We start from the raw sequence: 14,710 nt of genomic DNA on the forward strand, positions 1-14,710 counted from the left end.
GGTAAATAAAGCCGTGTTGTTTTAAGCCACTACATTTTTTACATTTGTTACAGCAGTAACAGAAAACCAATATACCTGAAAGTAACTCCTCAGCATCCTGGGGTTCTGTGGAACACAAATGGAAAACCACCATTCTGGAAGGTTCCTTCTGGATCTCAGCACATGAGTAATCTAAGTTAAATACCCATGACAGGATTATTTTATATTCCTGAAAACTATATAGAAGTTAACTGTGGCCAGGCGTGGTGGCTCACGCCTGTAATCCCAGCACTTTGGGAGGCTGAAGCAGGCAGATCACAAGATCAGGAGTTCGAGATCAGCCTGAGCCACATAGTGAAATCTCTACTAAAAAGTACAAAATATTAGCATGGTGGCGGGCACCTGTAATCCCAGCGGCTAGGGAGGCTGAGGCAGGAGAATAGCTTGAACCCCAGAGGCAGAGGTTGCAGTGACCCGAGATCATGCCACTGCACTCCAGCCTGGGCAACAGAGCAAGACTCCATCTCAAAAAAAGAAAAAAAACAAACAAACATTACTGTGATGGATACCTCACATTTTTATTGATTGCACTTTTCTCTAGTGAAAATATTTTATTTATGGTATTAGTATTAAAGTATTTATTTATAGTATTATAACAGTTTAAGGAAAATGTAAAAGTCCTATCCTTAGTTGATTAAAACAGAACAACAAAGATCCAATTAACACAGATAACCGGAAGTCTGAATCGCTAACTGCAGAGGAGTTTTTATGAGCCATTTAGTTAGTCTATAACATTTTCCCAAACCTTTCTTCTCTTTTTAAAATGGGCAGAAAGTATGCTATCATAAGAAAGAGATATGCATAAAGTTATGAAAATGTAGGCTAACAGCAATGAGAGTGTACAGAACTAGCTATTATAATGCCTAATGCTAAACGTTTTTCCTTTGTGGTAAAATATAATATTAGTGTATGATCACACATAAAATTGGAAAAAAATCCATAGGCAATAGACTACCTACTCCATACAAAGTGCAGCAACACTAGTTTGATTTTGCATAACTTTGTAAGCATTTTGAGAGTTGTAATAAAAGTTTATTGTCCATCCTAGAAATGATGAAGGAATTCAGCATCATTTTACTGAAATTTGTCAAAGCTATTGAAAGCTCATTTAAAATATTTAAGTGCATTTTACTGAATAGTTTCAATATACTTGCCTGATACTGGTAGAAGGCAGGAGGTGGAATACTTGGTCCTTATTTCTTCTAGGAGTAGCGAAATTTTGTTACCCACGGTAACAAAATGAGATATCGAGTATGCAAGATAAATATTGTAGGCACCAGAGTGAGTAAAGTGGGAGGTAGAGTCTGGGAAGGACCTGTGGTAGAAGGGGACCATGAACTAGATGCTAAAAGGACGGGAGAATTGGGGATGTCAGAGAGAAGGCATTTGGGGGAGCAAGAGCACAGGTACTCTTCCAGCTGAGGTGTACAAAGAAGAGGCTGTGAGCTGCACCATCTGTATGCTGGAGCTCTTAAGGCAGTAACGAGAAACCAAATGAGCAGCAGCATGTGGTTTGTGCTGAGCCAGCACTACTTTCTCATCTGGTCTCCCTCGTGATCAATGGAAAGCATGTGTGAAACGCCTGACAGAGGTGCGCGCATGCCACCACAATACGGGCAGAGCCATCTGGAGGTCAAGTTCATAATAACCTTCGTCTCGTTAGCTCCATGGTCTGTCTGTCTAAACTAATCCGTGCTCCCTATGACAAAAAGTAAATGTATCTGACCTTTGTCAAAACAAAGTCAGACACTAGTAAAGTGCTAAAATAGACATTATTCTGTCATAACCACTACAATAGGGAAGAGATCCAGTGTGAACTGAGCTTACTTTGATTGTGCAGAGGTGACTGGGTGTCTTAAAGGGAGAATGAGGGAGTAGGATGAGGGGACCAGACCGAGCTTGAGCAGGGACTGGGTTTGTTCATTGGTGCTTATGTGGAAGAAAAGCAGATTTCCCCTCACATCTTTGTGACAGGAGATAGTGCTGCTGCTAGTTAGAGCGCAGTGGTCACCCTGCTGGGAGATCTGGTAAGGAAGGCAGAGTTATTTCCCTGAATTTTTGCATTTCAAAGAGATGGCCGGCAGGCGCAGTGGCTCATGCCCGGTAATCCCAGCACTTTGGGAGGTCTGGGCGACCAGATCACTGGAGGTCAGGAGTTTGAGATCAGCCTGGCCAACATGGTAAAACCCCGTCTCTACTGAAAATACAAAAATTAGCCTGATATGATGGTGGGAGCCTGTAATCCCAGCTACTCAGGAGTCTGAGGCAGGAGAATCATTTCAACCATCTCAAAAAGAAAAAAAACAAGATGGCCCTCAGGTTCTTGAGGAGGCAGTTGTGGATGGTGGAAGATCAACATCACAAAGACGGAGAGAAAGCATCTACACCTGCAAATCTAAAGGTACTGCTCAAAGGCAGGCAGGTGAAGGGGCCTATCTGCCTATTACTAGGTTTGGGCTGGAACAAACAGTAATTCTCCAGCAGCCTTGAGCATTCCCAGGCAGGCACTTTAAGAGGAGTGAGGGGTCATCCTAGGGGTTCAGCCTTAACTGTTAGAGACTATGTTACCGGTGGTTCAAGTCTTTTAGTGGGGAAGAGAGAGTGTGAATGAAATCATTTGTTCTGAGAGTCTGTAGTTTTTATAGGCCAAAGTTGAGGCCTCATCAAAAAGAGGGCTCAGAGGAGTCTTTCTGAAGTTTGAGCCAGGCGTGGTGGCTCACGTCTATAATCCCAGCACATTGGGAGGATGAGGTGGGAGGATCACTTGAGCTCAGGAGATTCAGACTGCAGTGAGATATGATCATGCCATTGCACTCCAGCCTGGGCAACAGACTGAGGCCCTGTATCTATTTTTAAAACAAAGTAATAAATAGTTTGGTCAAGAAGAGAGTTTTTGTCACCCTCCAATATTTGTTCAAAATGCTCCACTTAGCTCGTTTTTAAAAATACCATCACTAAGCTTGACATTTGGTTGTTATAAAACCTGGGTCTTGGTCTTTAACTTAATTTTAGTTCTTGGGTTTTTTCTCAGTATGATCACAGGGGAGTAGAAAGAGGGTTTTTACATAAGTTATTTCAGCCCTTTGCATAGCTCTTAAGTTCATCTTTCAAGACTCCTGCTGCAGGAGGAAGCCTTTAGAAACTGGAATGACCTTGAAAAGCTTCTTCCATCCATCGCTTGGGCCTGAGCAGATGCAATTCAAAATGACCTCAAGGGGGGAGTTGAGCTTTTATAGGCAACAGGCTGCACTTTAGTTGTCCCAGCCTGTGCAGACATACTAAATCAAAATTAACTGTTAATGATGGTGGTGTCGGTACCACTCTGCTGGGGAAACTAAAAGGCAGAGAAACGAGGCTCTAACAGCTGCCAGTAATTGGGTCACTGCCTTCCCCTGAGCCCCGGCTGCCTACATTTTTGCCAGCACCTACTATCATTAATGGCCCTGCTGCCAAAAAAACTTGCCTTTGCCAAGATGTTGGGCTGGATGAACACGTGTTCTTTCAGGAGGAGCCGAAAGTCCTTGAGAGAAGCACAAAAGTAGGACATGAGTCCACGCACAGAAAAATGTGCAAATGGTCTGATGCATGGTCTGATGCCTCACTGAATAGTACCATGGGCAGAACACACTAATGGTGGCTGCATCCGCACTTCTGTTACTGTGGGCAGAGTGAACGGCAGGTGGAGGCTGGCTTCCCTACAAGTTTCATGTGTCCTTTTTTGTTGGCTTTTCCTGAAAAATGAGCAGGCACTGTCAAAACTTCTTCATTATCAATTCAGCAATGAGAAAAAGTATTTCCCATTATTTATTCCAAATGCACAATTGGCATGTTACTGATTCATAATGGCGAATGGTTTCATCCATAAATAATGATCAATTGAGTTCCTGTGTCTGATACAGACCACTAAGCAGACTGAGATCAGAGAAACCCACTCAAGAGTTTGCTTTTCCTTAGTGAACGTCAATGATCTGTTGAATGAGAGACTTGAGTCCCACCTTTGGTAACAGATGTCCTGGCTGGTCTCTGCTAGAATTGCAGATAAATGTTCCACAGGTAATTCAAGTGGCTTGGAAGGAAATGAGTTCCACTCCTTATCCCTGGGAACACTTGCCACATCTATATTGTGAATTAAGAAGGTTCAGAGTGTTATTGGGGTGTTTTATTTAAGCACTTCAGTTTGATGTTACTTAACAAACCAACGTAAGTTAGTAGTTACACGTAGGCGACTGTGGAGGCTGGTGGAGGTCTCTGAGATTAAAAGCTCTTCTTGCTTTTCAGGCAGTACCATCAAGATGGCAATTCAAGGAAAGCCGGAAGTGAACTGCTGGGCTTCCTGTCTGGGGGTGGGCAGTGTTTCCTGCATGGTGGAGTACTCCAAAAGGGGCAATGGTGGAGCTACATCACCAGTGACCACAGAAAAAGAAATGAGATGACTATTTATTTGTTCTCAGAACCATCCGCTGCTGTTTTCTTCTCTGAATTGTAGGGGCCAGAGCCTGGACATTTCCATTTCCCAGTCTTCCTTGTTGACCTGGTGCTCAGTTAAGTTTAGTCTGTGAGAACCCACTTGGAGCTCCAGAGCTGGTATTGTGAAAGATGTCAGAGTCAAAATGGAGTCACGGATGTTAAGAAAACCCTGACATTAGAGCCCGGGAAGGCCATGAAGAGAGGGTTTTCATGCTTGTATGCCTGATCATGAAAAAGACTCTACAACTAAACACAACTTTGCACATAAAATACTTCTGCAAGGACTTCTGCCCAGCAACTGCCAGTCCAACCTTGGACTGGTGCCACCATTATTATTGATCTTCATAGCCAAGGATAATTATTTCACAACAATTACATAATCTTCATTTTTTCCTTTAAAAACCTTTGTCTTCCTTTACCTCCCTAAATATGCACATAGTTTACTATGGTATGTGCATTCCTATTGCAATGTTCTATTCCCAAATAAACATCTTTTCTTTAGAGGGCCTCTCTCTGTTATTTAAGTTGACAATATAAAGATTATTTTAAGCTGAAGACATCTGAGATTCAACAGATACAGAAAGGAGCCCTCTCAGAGCTTCCTTTCTCTGATAAAAAGCAGAAACTTCTAAATGAGGGTGCCATAAATTTCCTCTTTGGAGCAGATTTCCTCCCATGAGAGAGACCAAGAGTTAGCCTACAATAAATCCCCCCTCCAGTGTGGTTTCATGGCCAGGAAGAAGACAGAAAGACTACTAACAGACAAACATTATTACAAACTTTCTTGTCTCCTGTTTTTTGTTTTTCCCCTAAAAACCTATTTGTCTTTCCTAAAGAAATCTATTTGTTTTTTCATGAGGAAACTGTTCTCCTTTCTCCCTTTCCCCTACGAAGTTAGGAATGTAAGCCCCAAATTCTAACCACCACACCACACCCAGTGACTCCTCACTGAGCACTCATGTGTGCATTGCACACACAAACTGTCTTTTCTCCTGTGACTCTGTCTTTTGTCTGTTAAATTCACAGGCCCTGAGCTACTGAATGTAAGATAGTAAAGGAAAAGTTTTTCCTTCTCAATAGGCCAGTGGGAGCCACTGGCAGGAGATATGGCAGCATCTCTGGCTACATCTCCTCTAAGATCCCAGCTTCTGTGAGGCAGCTCCTCCGCAGCCTCAGCTCCTTGGGCAGGCTCCAAAGTGATTAGCTCCCCCCAATGGTGGTGGTTCTGGCTCCTGGCTTCCCAATACCACCTTTTCTCTTGCTCTTTCTAGTCCTATGGGTAGTAGCAGCCTCCTGCTGTTGCTAATATTTGGCTTGCCTCCTTGTCCTTTGTTTGACTTCTCAATTCTCTCAACACTTTTCTATTTGGTTCCCTACATCAAATTCCCTCAACGAAATTATCTGAGATGGGATCTGTTTTCCAAACAGGACACTCTCTGATAAAAGAAATAGCCATGGCTTGGTCTTCCTCATCACCATCAGGGCCTTTCCAATGCCAGTTTTCCTTAAATTCTTTATAGGAACAGGAAATTAGTTAGTGTTTGGGGGATATAGAGAAGAAAATCTTTTTCCTTCTATCCTCCTAGCTTCAAGGGCGGAGGCCCGCAAATCAAACTGATAAAGGCAGACAAACAAGGAAGAAAAAACAGTTTAATTTATATATGTACAAATGAGAGAAAACGTGACTCAAGGAGGTAGCCAGATGCCTGACGCTTATATACAGACTAAACTACACAAATAAAAGGGGGCTTTGGGCTCCTGAGCAGAGGAAGCAAGTTATGGGAAGGGGAGGGGGGAAATGTAAGGTAAGGAAGACTTGTCCTGTTATGCAGATAACACTCTCTGGGGGCGGGAGGGGGTGGAGGAGATAGGACTGATCTCCCTGGAGTGGCTCTGTCCTTGGTGCGGAGACATCTTTACAAATGGAAGTGTCCTTCAAAAATATACAATTTTTTACAAACACAATTTACTCACTTTGTGGTGTGGTTTGGATTTGTGTCCCCTCCCAAATCTCGTTGAATTGGAGGAGGGTCCTGGTGGGAGGTGATTGGATCATGGGGGCAGATTTCCCCCTTGCTGGTCTTGTGATAGTGAGTTCTCAGGAGATCTGATTGCTTAAAAGTGATGTGGCACCTCCGCTCCTTCTCCTGCCACCATGTGAAGAAGGTGCTTGCTTCCCTTTCCAACATGATGGTACATTTCTTGAGGCCTCCCAGTCATGCTTCCTGTTAAGCCTGCGGAACTGTGCATCAATTAAACCTCTTTTCTTTATAAATTATCCAGCCTCAGGGAGTTCTTTATAGCAGTGTGAGAACAGACTAACACAGAAAATTAGTACCAGGAGTGACGCACTGCTATAAAGATACCTGAAAATGTAGAAACAATGCCGGAACTGGGTAATGGGCAGAGGTTGGCACAGTTTGGAGGGCTCAGAAGAAGACAGGACGATATGGGAAAGTTTGGAGCTTCCTAGAGACTTGTTGAATGGTTTTTGACAGAAGTGCTGATGGTGGTATGGGCAATGTAGTCCAGGCTGAGGTGGTCTCAAATGGAGATCAGGAACTTATTGAAAACTGAAGTAAAAGTCACTCTTGCTATGCTTTAGCAAAAAGTCTGGTGGCATTTTGCCCTGCCTTAGAGATTTGTGGAAATTTGAACTTAAGAAAGATGATTTAGGGTATCTGGCAGGAGAAATTTTTAAGCAGCAAAGCATTCAAGATATGACTTGGCTGTTGGTAAAATTGTATGTTCATATGGATGAACAAAGAAATTATCTGAAACTGTAAGCAGAGCATAAAAGTTTGGAAAATTTGCAGCCCAGCAATGTGGTAGCCAGCCATTTTCTGGGGAGAAATTCCAGCCTGTTGTGGAAATTTTGATAAGTAAAGAGGAGCCAAATTTTAATAGCCTTTTAAAACTTTTTTAGGAGAAAAAGTCTATAGGGCAATTCAGAGACCTCCATGGCAGCACCTCCCATCACAGACCTGGAAGCCTAGTAGGAAAAAATGGTTTAGTGGGCCAGGCCCAGGGCCCTGCTGCTCTGTGCAGCCTCAGGACATGGCATCCTGCATCCCAGCTGCTCCAGTTCCAGCTGTGGCTAAAAGGGGCCAAAGTACAACTCTGGTCATGGCTTCAGAGGGTGCAAGCCCTAAGCCTTGGCAGCTTCCACATAGTATTGGCCTGTGGGTGCACAGATTTGGGAATTGAGGCTTGGGAATCTCCACCTAGATTTCAGAGGATGGATGGAAATGCCTGGATGTCCAGGGCAGACGTCTACTGCAGGTGGGGGGGTACCCTCATGAAGAACTTCTTCTAGGGCAGTGCAGAGGGGAAATGTGGTGTTGGAGCCCCCACACAGAGTCCCCACTGGGGCACTGCCTAGTGGAGCCGTAAGAAGAGGGCCACTGTCCTTCACACCCCAGAATGGTAGATCTACTGACAGCTTGCACCGTGTGCCTGGAAAAACCACAGGCACTAAACTCCAGCCCTGAAAGCAGCCATGCAGGATGTACCATGCAGAGCCACAGGGGCGGAGCTGCCCAAGGCATTGGGAGCCCACCTCTTGCATCAGTATGACCTGGATGTGAGACATGGAGTCAAAGGAGATTATTCTGGAGCTGTAAGATCTAATGACTGCCCTGCTAGGTTTCAGACTTGCATGGGGCCTGTAGCCCATTTGTTTTGGCTAATTTCTCCCATTTGGAATGGCAGCATTTACCCAATACCTGTACCCCCAATGCATCTTGGAAGTAACTGTTTGATTTTACAGGCTGATAGGTGGAAGGGACTTACCTTGTCTCAGGTAAGACTTTGGACCGTGGACTTTTGAGTTAATGCTGAGATGAGTAAAGAATGGGGGACTGTTGAGAACAGATAATTGTATTTTGCAATGTGAAAAGGACATGAGATTTGGGAGGGGATGGGGCAGAATGATATGGTTTGGATTTGTGTTCCCACCCAAATCTCATGTCAAATTGGAGGAGGAGCCTGGTGGGAGGTGATTGGATCCTAGCGGCAGATTTCCCCCTTGCTCCTCTCATGATAGTGAGTGAGTTCTCATGAGATCTGATGGTTTAAAAAGTGTGGGGCACTTCCACCCCACTCTCCTGCTGTCATTTAAGATGTGCCTGTCTTCCCCTTTGCCTTCCACCATGATTGGAAGATTCCTTAGTCCTCCCCAGCCATGTGGAACTGAGTCAATTAAACCTCGATTCTTTATAAATTACCCAGTCTCAGGTAGTTCTTTATAGCAGTGCAAAACCAGACTAATACGCTTTGTTTTCAGGCAGTCATCAGGAGATGAAAATCTTTTCCTGTATCTGCTGGCTCTTATTGTCTTTAGCTCAAAATAATTCATAAGCCAAAAAGGCATATTCTGGGGTGAGATATTCTGGTACCCTTTAAGGACAATGGGAACTGGAGAAACAGTTGTTGGCCAGCAAAGGAAGGAACAATAGAGCTGTTTGGCCATGGTGTGTTTCCATAAATATGAGCAAGAAATGATACAGAGAAGGGAAAGACGAAGTCCAGAGAGCTAAGGGGGAAGAAACGGGCCTCGCTTCCAGAATCTGAACGCTGCAGAAAACCTTTCTCTCATTTTACTGTGGAAACCAGAAAGCCATCAATTTAAGACACATGTAGATTACAGTTTGGTTCCTGTTTGAAGTTGTTTCATGACACCCATACTTTCCATTGAGGGTTTGCTGTGTGCTACAGAGGATATAAAGGCGAATCTAACAGGATGCAGTCCTAATGAAACATGCAGCTTAGCAGCAGAGATAAGGCACCCTCATAAATAACTGTATCAAAAGTGTTAAGAAGAGGAATTGAAGAGGAGAGGTAGGAACATAGTGCTGGGGGAGATTAGAAGAGGATGTTAAAGGCGTGTGCTTCCACCTCCACCTCACTGACCCGTTCGGAAAAAGGACGGCATGGGTGTCAGAGGCGATTGAACCAGAGTGACTTTATCTTGAATAAGGGATGGATAAAATAAGGCTGAGATATACTCTGCTGCATTCCAATAGGTCAGGCATTCTTAGTCACAGGATGAGATAGGAGATTGGCAGAAGATAAAGGTCACAGAGACCTTGCTGATAAAACAAGTCATGGTAAAGAAGCCAGCTAAAATCCACCGAAACCAAGATGATGATGAAAGTTACCTCTGGTCATCCTTACTGCTCATTATATGCTAATTACAATGTATTACCATGCTAAAAGACACTCCCACCAGTGCCATGACAGTTTACAAATGCCATGGCAACATCAGGAAGTTATCCCATATGGTCTAAAAAGGCGAGGAACACTCAGTTCCAGGAATTGCCCACCTCTTTCCCAGAAAACTCATGAATAATCCACCCCTGTTTAGCATAAAATCAAGAAATACCTATAAGTATACTCAGTTGAGCAGCCCATGTCACTGCTCTGCCTGTAGAGTAGCCATTCTTTTACTCTTTTACTTTCTTAAAAAACTTGCTTTCACTTTACTGTATGAACTTGTCCTGAATTCTTTCTTGCAGGAGGTCCAAGAACTCTCTGTTGGGGTCTAGGTTGGGACCCCTTTCTGGTAACAAGGGAACCTATGAGTGCTGTATACCAGTGGCACACTAAGTTCTGCTAGAGAAAAAATTATTTGATGATCCTTGTTAAAACATAGGAAGTGACAGGGCTCAGGACATACCACTCCAAAATATGACTGCCAGAGTCCAGAATATGCCACCCCAAAATAGGCCTCTTTGGCATAAGGTTTATTTTGAGTTGGTTATTTTGAGAAACTGCAGACACAGGAGAAGTTCTGGAAAGTTACCCTTTTGTGTAAGAGAAATTTGAAGCTATAAAGGCAGTCTCCGTTTTTAAGTGTGCCTCCCTCTCTGCACCAGGAAGAGAAGGAAGACTAAGTCTCTAGAGATGCTTAATCAATAAAGAAGGAAGGCATCAACTTAAATCTGCATAACAAATGTACCTTTATTTAAGATGCTTTTTCTGGCCATCTTATCTTAGCTGGCCATTCTCTCCATCCTTATTTCTGTGTTTCAGAGAATAACGACATTCAAGCCTGAGGTTTTAAAATCTTTCTTTGAGATCTACTCTAGAGATTTACTCATTTCTCTGGTTATCTCCCGTGTTACAGGAGGTACACATGTTATTAAATTTCCATTTGTTTCTCTCTTGTTAATCTGTCTTTTGTTACAGGGAGCACCAGCTAAGAGCTCATGAAGGTTGGAGGAGAGCATTATTTTTCCTCCCTACATAAAGAGAGACAAAATGCCCTCAGGATTTGTTTTTTTCACCCCACAAGCTGAGAACTCTATTGACATAAGAGGGATCAACAGGAGAAAAGCATACGAAAAATTTAGTACAGTTTTACATGGCACAGGGGACTTCATAAGGAAATGAAAATCCAAAGACATTGCTAGAGATGAACACTTATATACAGAATTAAACAAAGAGTAGTAAATTGTGAAAACGTGATGCAGCAAAGGGTATTGGGTAGTGCAGTGGCTAGGAAGATTGGTCTATGAGATTGGTTTGTTCAGATTCCCCTCAGCTTCAACTTCCCATCCTTGATGATAAGAATGATACTTTCCTTCTGGAATAGGCAGAATATCCCACATGTGGGAACTTCATCTCCTGCTTTTAGGAAACAGAAGGAAGGTCAGAGTGATCTTCTTGCATCTGCCATTTTTTGAGTGCCTCTAACTCAAAAATACTCAATCTGCCAGAGCATATTGTGGGGTGGCATGTTCTTAACCCCTTCATAAGGCAGACTTTATTCAGGACCATTCATATACGTTTAGGGACCACCGTAATGGGATTTTTCAGTAGGGGAGAGAGATTGGGCTCAACTCCAAATATACCATGGGCAAGTGGGAATTTAGAGCCAAGGAGCAGGGCATGGGTCAGCGGATGGAAAATTATTGAAAGAAAACATGCAGGGTAAGGGGGGTTCTGGCTAAACCAGTCTAACAGGATTCTTGCTGAAGTCAGGCCAGGGTCATGAGACATTATCTGGGGGTGTTACAGAACCAAACTGGGGTTGCCTGGCACAGCAAAGCCAATCACTGAAATTAGTAGAATGGCATAGGGGAGAAAAAGGAATTCTCCTCACTTGTCATAAGGTTCACAGTTGACACCCCTATAGCAAAAACAGGCCAGGCATGGGGGCTCCTAGCACATAGGTGTAATCCTAGCACGTTGGGAGGCTGAAGTGGGTGAATCGCTTGGGCCCAGGAATTCGATTTCAGCCTGGGCAATATAGCAAGATCCTGCAAGAAAGAAGAAAGAAATGAGAAGGGAAGGGAAGGGAAGGGAAAGGAAAGGAAAAGAAGAAGAGGGGAGGGGAGAGGAGGGGAGCGGAGAGAAAGGGAGGAGCAAAGGAGAGGAGGGGAGGAGAGGAGAGGAAAAGGGGAAGGAAAGTAGAAGGAAAAGGAAAGGCACCTGGAAAGGATTTTCTGAACTTCCCCTGAAGCAGATCATAAGACCTTATATATGAGAGGTACCCTCCGTACACCAGGAGAAATGGAACATCCTTATTTTCAAAGACAAAGAGACACAGAGAAGAATCTGAAAAGCAAGACTTGCTGTTTCCCCTAGTTTACTACCATTAGATCATACTCTTTGCTCTATTATATTTCTCTATGACTGTCCACTCTTCATCAAACCTAGCATAAAAATACTCAGGTTTACTCCATTTCTTTAGGTCTTCATTTCCTTGTGAAGGCTCCTCTGTCATGTAAAACTTATATTAAGTAAATTTGGATGCTTTTCTCTTGTTAATCTATCTTTTGCTACAGGGCCCCCCAGCCAAGGAACCTAAGATGAGGGGAAGGAAAGATATTTTTTCCCCTTTACAGTGCTAAGGTTGAAAAACCCTGGCCTAGGCAATTAAGAAAGTGAGTATGTTTCTGCTGCTTTGCCAAAAAGGAAAACTGTATCCTTGACATTTGCTGAATTACCTTTTATCCCTCATTATCTAACACGAATTCAGTTGATTAACTAACCCCAGAGTGTGTGTAATGGTGAACAAGAAACTTAATTCTTCCTGTTGAAAATAAGAGACCCACCTCTCTACTTTGCCCTATCTTTTTTTTTTTAAGAATTTCTCTCAGCCCTTTTCAAATGTATGTAAGTCTTTTAAATAGCTAAATAAGCCTCTTTCCAGGCTCATGATTCAGGAATGTTTTCTCAAGGACCTGGGAGTCATTTCTTTGAAAGGTAATCATCAAGGAAGATAACACCCTATCTTCCCAGTCTCCTGGGAGGAGATGGGCTAACTGGCTATCACCTGACTCCAATTTGCAAATCACCTGCCTAATGTGATGGGTTATGTCCAGCTAGCTGTATGTCAGTGGATTTCTTTCTGTCTTGCAATCTCTTTAGCAGATTGTCTGAGCTGAGCATCACATTCTGGTTTAATGCTTATTTAATCATAGCACTGTTTTCTTTCTTCTCTTTGTAGAGAAGTTTTCTGAAATAGGAGATTTTTAAAAAAATTTTTACTTATATTGCCCAAACAAATGCCATTTTACTTACAATGGTTAAAGCGCAAGATCTGTCAGAGATGCGGACACACACATTTCTTCATGGTTTCATGATGGGCTCTTTGACCAAATTATTATTTTTTTTCTTTTTCTTTTTCTTTTCATTTAGCAGATGAGGAAACTGAACACAAAGTTATTCTTATTTTCTTATTTAATCTTGATTGGTTTAAGATCAAGTTCTCTGTAGTTTAAATGTTCTTAGAAAGCTATTATATTACGTAAATGTTCTTAAAGAACTATTATATATAAGAAATGAAATGTACATATAAATGAACATATATATAAATGTTCTTAGAAAACTATTATATACTAGCTCAGAAAGCTACTATAATTTGGTTAAAGACCAAATTATAATATATATTAGTACTATTTTCAAATAAATTATATGTGATCTTAAAATCACCTTTGTTTTAAAAAAAGTGGCAACTGAAGAATGATGAGGTTCATAAGTATGGAACGAAGAGCTTTATTTTTCATAAACGGTTGCAGCCTGCAAGTGGCCATTTTGATAGGCTGAAAAGCATAATCTCCCATCAGAAGCCAGGAACAAGCACTTCAAGGGTGAGAAGAATAAGACAGGAATTTATGCTGAAGTGGGTGGCCAAATATACATATTCAATAAGCTATAGGAGGAGTCATGAATATTTATAAAATGAGAAACGCATGTGCAATTGACCTTCATGCCTCTTGTCACACCAAGTGTCAGGTTCCAGCCCATGCTGAGGTCCAAGGGGAGTGGGTGGATGGGTGGCAGATAGCTGAAAGAACACTCAGGGGGCTGTAGGCAGGTAAAATATGGTTTTATTCAGCAGCTCTCTTACACTGTTCCTTTGTCTCAACTGTCTGCTCCAGCTGCATCCCTTTTCAGCAGTCAGCTCTGCAGCTCTTGTCACTCCTGCACTTATAGCTGCATTCCATGGCACACTTGCTGGTTTCTGGCTCCCCCCATGTCCATCTGCAAGATGGTTGGCTCTCCCTACAGGGTCAGGAGCTTCACTCTCTCCCTCTGAGTGTGTGCCCCATGTACAGTGTCTGCAGGGCAGCTGTAGCTTTTACAAACAATAGTGGCTTTAAGCCAAGTATAAGCTTACGCACATGCGTTATACAACAAGTGGAGTTGTGTGCCTGTGCTCCAAACTTGCTGAGTCATGCTGGCCTGCATGTCTGCCTCGGCCTACTCTTGACCAAAGCACATCCATTTACCTTACACCTCTCCATGAGACCCATGTTCAAAAATGGTGGCCTTAGCATGATCCCAGGGTGAAGTTTTTGGGCCTCTGATGTCAAAAGGTGAAACAGGCCAGATGTGTTGGCTCAAACCTGTAGTACCAACACTTTGGGAGGCCAAGATGGGCAGATCACTTAAGCCTAGGAATTTAAGACCAGCCTGGGCAACATGACAAAACCCATTTCTACAAAAAATACAAAAATTAGCTGGGGAGACTGCAGTGAGCTGTGATCATGCCACTACACTATAGCCTGGGAAACAGAGTGAATGAGAACAACAAGAAAACAAAAAAACCAAAAAAAAAATGTGAAGCTGAGACATGAAAATCCTCACTGCACATCCTCCTTACGCTGGCAAGAACCACCCCATGGTAGAAGCCAACTTCTGGTGCCGTGTTTTCTCACCAGGTCCCTGTGACAAGGAAGTGGCAGTGACGGCC

At 42.9% G+C, this 14,710-nt stretch overlaps 1 protein-coding gene across 3 annotated transcripts in view; it reads left to right on the top strand.

Annotated features, from left to right (window-relative positions):
* HELQ (helicase, POLQ like) overlaps positions 1-4,495 on the top strand; it is a 61,028-nt gene extending 56,533 nt beyond the window's left edge. Inside the window, exon 18 of one of the 3 annotated variants that reach the window (XR_010586822.2) lies at positions 4,318-4,439. Coding sequence is in view for 2 of the 3 variants with exons in the window: in XM_074039775.1 (XP_073895876.1) it covers positions 4,318-4,359 (42 nt within the window). In the remaining variant the exon portion in view is untranslated. Of the gene's footprint in view, positions 1-4,317 lie in introns of all 3 variants that reach the window. The other 2 variants (XM_074039775.1, XM_045392373.3) reach the window with 2 other exon arrangements.
* The last annotated feature ends 10,215 nt before the right edge of the window (positions 4,496-14,710 follow it).

This window comes from Macaca fascicularis, chromosome 5, assembly GCF_037993035.2.
Source record: "Macaca fascicularis isolate 582-1 chromosome 5, T2T-MFA8v1.1".
In the NCBI taxonomy this organism is placed as follows: Eukaryota; Metazoa; Chordata; class Mammalia; order Primates; family Cercopithecidae; genus Macaca; species Macaca fascicularis.